Source organism: Danio aesculapii, chromosome 7 (genome assembly GCF_903798145.1).
Source record: "Danio aesculapii chromosome 7, fDanAes4.1, whole genome shotgun sequence".
Taxonomy (NCBI): Eukaryota; Metazoa; Chordata; class Actinopteri; order Cypriniformes; family Danionidae; genus Danio; species Danio aesculapii.
The window spans coordinates 3,628,770-3,635,953 of NC_079441.1; the positions used below are offsets into that span (position 1 = coordinate 3,628,770).

At 38.3% G+C, this 7,184-nt stretch overlaps 1 protein-coding gene across 1 annotated transcript; it reads left to right on the forward strand.

The window, feature by feature from the left end:
* The first annotated feature begins 899 nt into the window (after positions 1-899).
* Positions 900-5,939, forward strand: LOC130232692 (macrophage mannose receptor 1-like). Its single transcript, XM_056462667.1, has 4 exons — positions 900-936; positions 1,021-1,356; positions 1,742-2,089; positions 5,432-5,939. Exons 1-4 carry the CDS (start codon positions 900-902, stop codon positions 5,791-5,793), a joined length of 1,083 nt encoding a protein of 360 aa, XP_056318642.1. The 3' UTR covers positions 5,794-5,939.
* The last annotated feature ends 1,245 nt before the right edge of the window (positions 5,940-7,184 follow it).

The window sequence follows — 7,184 nt, forward strand, 5'->3', positions numbered from 1 at the left end:
GACAGAGTGTGTCTGCTACCTGTGCTAGGAAGGCTGTTCCAGAGTTTAGGTGCCAGATATGAGAAAGATCTACAGCCTACAGTTGATTTTGATATTCTGTGAATAATCAATTGTCCAGAATTAATTGACATTAGGAGCTCCCTCAAATACTGGGGAGTTAAGCCGTTCAGGGCTTTGTAGGTAGTCAGGAAGATTTTACAATTTATACGATATTTAATAGGGAGCCAATGCAATGCTGAAAACACTGGAGTAATGTGATCATATTTCTTTGTTCTAGAAAGCACTCTAGCTGCTGCATTTTGAACTAGCTGAAGTTTGTTAATTAGGCCAGCAGGGCAACCGCCTAGTAACGCATTACAATAACCTTACCGAGAGATCATGAAAGCATGACCTCTTTTCCGCATCAGATATTGACAGCATATGTCGAAGTTTGGCAACATTTTTAAGATGAAAAAGTGCACGTTTAAAGATGCTTATAATAGTTTGCACTTTTAAAAGGTTATCTAATATTATAATGAAAAGCAGACCCTGGACTTTCTATGTCATTCAAATTAGTATACTTCCAAAGAAATAGAGAAACAACATGCAAATACACCTGAATGTGGGAAAAAAACTGAACAGAGCCTTTGTTTGAGTAATAAACAAATGATGTGATGAGCTGACCGGTGGATTAGAGCAGATACAAAATAATCACATAGTCTGAAACATCAGGCTGAGGACAGAAACACACCACCTCTGAAGTAAGAACAATACAAAAAATCTAAATTATTCAGACATTTAACAATTACAATTGTGAATTTGTTTTATGCTTCTGAAATTATTTATTTAATGCACAGTCATGTTTTACTCTGAGATGAATGTCAGAGTTATTGTTCATCTCAAGTGTTTCTTCTTCAGAAATGGCCCACACGCTATATTTCCCTCTTCTCCTCATTGGTGAGTGTGTTTGTAGTTTTATTTATGGTTTAATATGTTTGAGTCTCTTCTGAAAAGCATTAAAGCAAAGTGTCTCTTTCACAGCTCTCTGCTCCGTATCTGAATGTGTTCAGCGTCAGTATCACTTTATAAATGAGATGAAGACCTGGACTGAAGCTCAGAGATACTGCAGAGAGAAATACACAGATCTGGCCACTGTTGACAACGTGAACGACACAAATGAGCTGATGAAGAGTGTGAAAGATGTACGTCTCTGGATTGGTCTGCAGAGGAAATGGCAGTGGTCTTCAGGTGATCCTGCACTCTTTCTGAACTGGGCATTACAACAACCAGATGGCACAGATGATTGTGCTTTTATGAGAAATGGAGAGTGGCATGATGGGAAATGTAGTGACACCTGGATCTTCGTATGCTACAACAGTGAGTACAAATGCTTATAAAAAACTGTCATTTAACAAATGTTTCAAAGGAGATATACAGTAAATATGACTGTAAAATTTTTGTAAATTAAGTGGAAATGCCACTTTACAAGTCAATTCCACTTTGTATTTTTTTTTATATAAAACCAGCTATTCCCTTGAATTATTTGTTATCTTTAATAGCACAATATATTTATTTACATTTATGGCAGATGCTCTGTTGTATAATGTTGCTTAATATCTTTGTTATCTTTAGTGTTACTAAAATATATTTTAGTAACACAGACATGTATGACTATTTCATTGCTGTTCCTGTTCACATTTTAACTATAAAGCATAGAAGGGCTGAATCATGGAATCATTCATTTGTTTATTTTTTATTCAAGTGAGCAGAGGACTGGTGTTTGTCAATCAGATGATGAACTGGACAGCTGCTCAGAGTTACTGCAGACAGAATCACACTGATCTGGTCAGTGTGAGGAACCAGAATGAGAATCGACAGCTGGAGAAGTTCATTACTGACAGAAACTCATCTGGATCTGAAGTTTGGATCGGTCTGTTCAGAGACTCGTGGCAGTGGTCAGATCAGAGTAACTATTCATTCAGTTACTGGAATACTGGTGAACCAAATAATTATGGAGGTAATGAAAACTGTACAGTGCTAAAGGAGAACACTCGTGGACACTGGGCAGACATCTCTTGTGGCCATCAGTTTCCTTTTGTGTGTCATGAAGGTGAGCAGATCGCCAAACACACTCAATCCATCATCAGCTCCAGATCTCTCAAAGGTGCAGTAGGTTATCTGTCACAATGCTAACCATTTAGCATGATATCTTTGAAATACAGTCCCTCCCCTGCCAAAGCCAAGCCTCTTGAAAAACAAGTGCGCGCACCTTAAAGATGACAGACAACCCTCTCTCTCGTGCTGTCCTATAGCTACTCCACTTAGATTTTGGCCGGCGGCGTGCAGGAATTACACTTATTACTAAGCCATACTTGCATGCTATTTCTGATCGAGTATTCAGAGAAGCATGTTAAACAATACAGGGAGCGTGTCACAGGCTTTCATTGTTCAAAAATAAATCAATAAATATAAAACTAACTTCATGTCAGTAATGCAGGCTAGGCAGAATAGAGCTACTTATGTTTTGTTGTTAAACTGAATGAAAATCTACATTATCGATGCTTTATAAGGTCACTTATGAAGCTGAAAAGAGTCACATCAATCTTTCGCTGAAAGATTTCAGTGGCTGAACAACACTTCTGTGCATATAACCCATTCATAACAACACAATCTACATCAGCTCTGTGTGACTGAAATACTTTTAAAACAGAACATTACCTGTTGTAGGGGATCAACCTACGTTTTAAGATCGATCAGGGATTTATTAGCTCATTTCAATGAATCGGATCTTGAAGATTCGAATCATTGATTCGACTCAATTGAGTCAGACTGAATCAGATTAAAAGATTCACACTTTATCTACCATTTGTCCTGCAAATAGAAGACATCGTATCTTGCCAATCTTGTTAATATTATTTACGTGGCCAACGATAATAACATAACACAGTATTGGGTTAACTTTTAGCAAGGTAACAAGATCTACAGCTCGAGGCAATGACTTAGAAGCACATAAACAAGAACACAGTTCTTAAAAACTGAGAACAGATTTATTGAGCTACACTACGATACATGAAACTAACTACGTAATAAGCAAACAACAAACAAATGCACACACACATTCACACATAAACACAGAGGCAGTTCAGAGGATGCAAGATGAGTTGAACAACCGTCGCAAAATAATTCTAATACTTCTTACAAGATCTTAGAATCGCACCTGAGAAACCACAAAAGCAGAGATATGGCTTATCTTTAACTGCTTAAGATCAATCTGCACCAGATCAGCAAGAGACAACGTTTGTTTGTTACTTGCGAGTTTGCTGGAGTCGATTTTCCCTCGCCGAAACACGGGGCTCCTGATTGGCTGGTGGCTTCTGTGACGTCCTTGGGATTCCCTCGGTCGTGAGTGGGTCGTTCTGGGTTACAGAGGTGACTGACTGCTGAGAGTCGGTTTGCGGAAGTTCGTGCAGTTTCGGCGGTCCCGAAACTTAAGAGGTTTGCATGGAGAGTTTGTGGTGACCCAATCGCGTGGCGGTGCAGTGTCCAGGCAGGCGAATGGGGGCAGAAAGCAATAGCAAGCGCAAGCCAGCTAATGCAAAAAGCAAAGTTTCTTTGTTGCAGGGTGTTTTTAAGTGACCTGGCTTGGTCCATCCCCATGGCACTGCCTTCCAATGAGCAGTTGCCATGAAGGGCGGGGCCACGCCCCGTACCATCGTAGGTAGGGTCAATAATTAACAGACTGCATGTAGAATTCACGTGGTAAGTTTTGTAACTATATCACATCAAATGTTACAAGATGAATACTGTTTGTGCTACTAGTTTTCATTTACACCAATGTATTGCAAATGTCACTAGCTTTCGTTCAATACCAGACATCCTACATTTCAGACACATACAGATAATATTAATCTGCTATAAGGGTTAAAACAACACATTAATTAACCTGGTTGGTAGGAATAAACACAGCGTATGATGAAAACCATGGCATATTATTCAACGATACATCTGCCTTAGTTGACATTTTAAGAGATTGTCTTTCATTCGTATGCATTATTTTCTCTTTGTCTCTACGAAATTGTACATCTGGCAGGATGTGCCCAAGGTGAGCACATGACCATGTAGAGGAGTCATTCAAAAATCTTGTGAGGCCGTTCCCGCCTAAAATCCTGTAAAGCCCCATTGTTTAAGTTTATTAGTAATTTACTAGCTAACTGAAGGGTACCAGAACATCTGCAGCCAAAGTATTGATGCAGCTATTCAAGTCAATTGGCGCTCTGTTATCGTGATGGTGTAAGCCCTCAGGCTAGTTCAATGACTGAGACAATTTGGCGCTTGCCCAAGATTTCAGATTCAACTCGTGTTGAGTACTGCAATATGCCCATGAGTTACTTCACTGTCTAACAGAAATACTTCAGCCATAGTGTCGTCCTTCTTCCAGCGTGCAAAACTAACTCCAATATTGATTCGGGATTTTAAAAAGTTTTGATTCAGCATTTGTTTTGCTCTCTCTCTCTCATTCGCATGCTTGCGCTGATGGTGGGTCTGCGTGAACGGCTGCAGATATTCAAATCTACATTTGTTGACACACAGTTTGGCCTACTTAACATAATTATAGGAGATGTCAGCCCAACAATATTTAATTCGATGAACATTTTTTAGTTTTAAGCCTCACCCAGAATATAAAAATACATAGCCTATAAATACATTTAGATCATTTACTTTATCAATACTATTGGAATGTGAAGAGACTTTCAACCAGCACAAGAAAACAAGTTTCTAAAGACAATCGCCTACTGCACCTTTAACTCTTTCCATGCCAGTGTTTTTAAAAAGGTTGCCAGCCTTTATGATGATTTTCACCTAAATTTGATGGCTCTCGGGAAGTTTTCTTATAGTAATATATGATCATATTATATATAACGATAAAGCACCAAAAAAATCTATATTCATGGGTTGTGTTTTCCCCCAATTGAATGGAGGTAGGTTTAATAAAAAATGCAACATTTTCTGACAAAAACTGAGAAAAATGCAGTACATTTTCATAAACATGTTTTTGTGAGCACATGCATTTGTGTGTAAAACTTTTCCACATTTCTAACCTCATGCAAATCAACAGGGGTGGATCATTTCACTGTGGTTAGCTCTGATGATGCTTTAAATAAGCCAAAGGATACTTCTATAACTCTTAATTTTTACACGCAATCTTACACTTTCTCTGATTTATTTTTCACTCCCAAGAGACTCTGAAGTCCTGTAACTGATTTAGGAACTGCATTAGGGTGTCCTATACCTTAATATACATGAAACATGGATTGCCGTAAAAACTTGTCAATGGCAGTGAAGTGTTAAAGTTGACTCTACATGTCTGACATGTCAAATTCCTCCACAGTGTTTGTTCTGCATGTTGTTTTTGATCAGTCTCTCTCTAGTTTCTGCTTTGTTTTGTGTCCAGATCAACTGATTGTGATCCAGCAGAATCTGTCGTGGTCTGAAGCTCTGAGATACTGCAGACAGAATCATGTGGATCTGGTCTCGGTTCAGTCAGTGGAGATGCAGCGTCGTGTGATGAACGTGGTTAAACTGGCGTCTACTGAGGCGGTGTGGTTGGGTTTACGTCACTCCTGTGCTTTGGGCATCTGGTTCTGGGTGAATGGAGAGACCGTGTGCTATCAGAACTGGGCTCCAGGGAACGGCACATCAGAGGAGGACTGTGAGCCCACAGTGAGATCTGGAGCAGTTCAGTCTGGGGGAAATCGGACCTGGATCAGCCGTCCTGAAACTGATAAACTCAACTTCATCTGCAGTAATTATTAAAAGTGGAAGACTGGTGTATGATTATAATCAATGTTTCATTTTTCATACTATTATATTATAGCGTGATTATTTGTAGTGTATAATGAAAAACTGTCATTTCAAGATTTACTGTATGTAACATTTCTTTTAGTCATTTAAAAATACAACTGTGCACTGTATGTTTTAAAGACCCCATATATATATATATATATATATATATATATATATATATATATATATATATATATATATATATATATATATATATATATATGGTACTTTTAAAATTTCAGTCATTGTCTTCTGGAAAAAAAAGTGGTTCCATAACATTTGGCTGTTCAATGAAATGTCAGTCATTTAGACAGTAGAAAATAATGGTACAAGTATGTGGTTTACACTAAAACATTGGTGGTTTGGCAACTTCCTTTTCACTACTGTGTATTTTCATTAGTTATATCTTTACAATTTACTATTTTAAAAAAGTGATTGTGAGCATCAAACTCTTAATATCGTGCATGTCTCCATAAAATACTATTTATTTTTCAGATTGCCATTAAGAGTTACTTATAACATATCTTGCCATATGTATGTATCTTGAACTATTCACAGGAGTATTTAACAACCTCAGCTCAAACTCATTTAAACATGCCTAATGCTCATTCTTTTCTAATTTGAAGAGTTCACACTTAGCTGATAATCGACTATAAAGCTTATGTTGCTGTCACTGGAGAGAGCCCTGAGCTCAAACTCCCCTCTCGCCCAGCAAAAGAGAGGATCTAATGAGCTTAGAACTCTCTCCCGGGTCAACATGCCAAACAAGCTTTAGGTAGGTCTCGAGAGTTCCTCCTTATTTAGGGCTAATAACAAATGAGAAATTACTGTATAGGGATAGTTATCTGCTGGTTAAAATCTTGACTATAGTGCCAATTTGTATTGATCAATTCGCATATGACGCATGTCTTTGGACTATGGGAGGAACCTGTAGAAATTGGGGCAAACCCAAGTGAGCACAGAAAGAACATGTAAAGTCCACAAATCCTTGCTTTCACTTTTAATTGCCAGCTGATGAGAGGCAACTCCCACAAAGTCAGAGGAACCACCAAATATCCCGGCTATTTGGGGTGCTATCTAGTCCTCTAAGACTCTTATCAGTGTCGTCTGATGCTAAGCTGACAGTCCTCTTTTTTTCCTGATTTCCTGCTTAACAGTCTCTCTTCGGAGTTCAGTTTAAATCCCTCTACTGTCAGTTAACGCTATAGGCATTTAAAAAAATGCCAACTCACTCTGAACTGACTAATAACTGACACCGGAAACTTATCTGATAAAAACACACAGCAAACTCAACACACACACAAAACAAACTCAAAGTAATCAGCACTGTGTTATTCACACGCAATCTACATTACAGTGTC

Bases quoted from the DNA above. Each gene is read 5' to 3' on its own strand.
- LOC130232692 (XM_056462667.1), top strand. From the start codon at position 900: ATGGCCCACACGCTATATTTCCCTCTTCTCCTCATTG. The intron at 1,357-1,741 runs GTGAGTACAAAT...TTTTTATTCAAG, and splicing joins GATCTTCGTATGCTACAACA to TGAGCAGAGGACTGGTGTTT. The intron at 2,090-5,431 runs GTGAGCAGATCG...TTTTGTGTCCAG, and splicing joins TCCTTTTGTGTGTCATGAAG to ATCAACTGATTGTGATCCAG.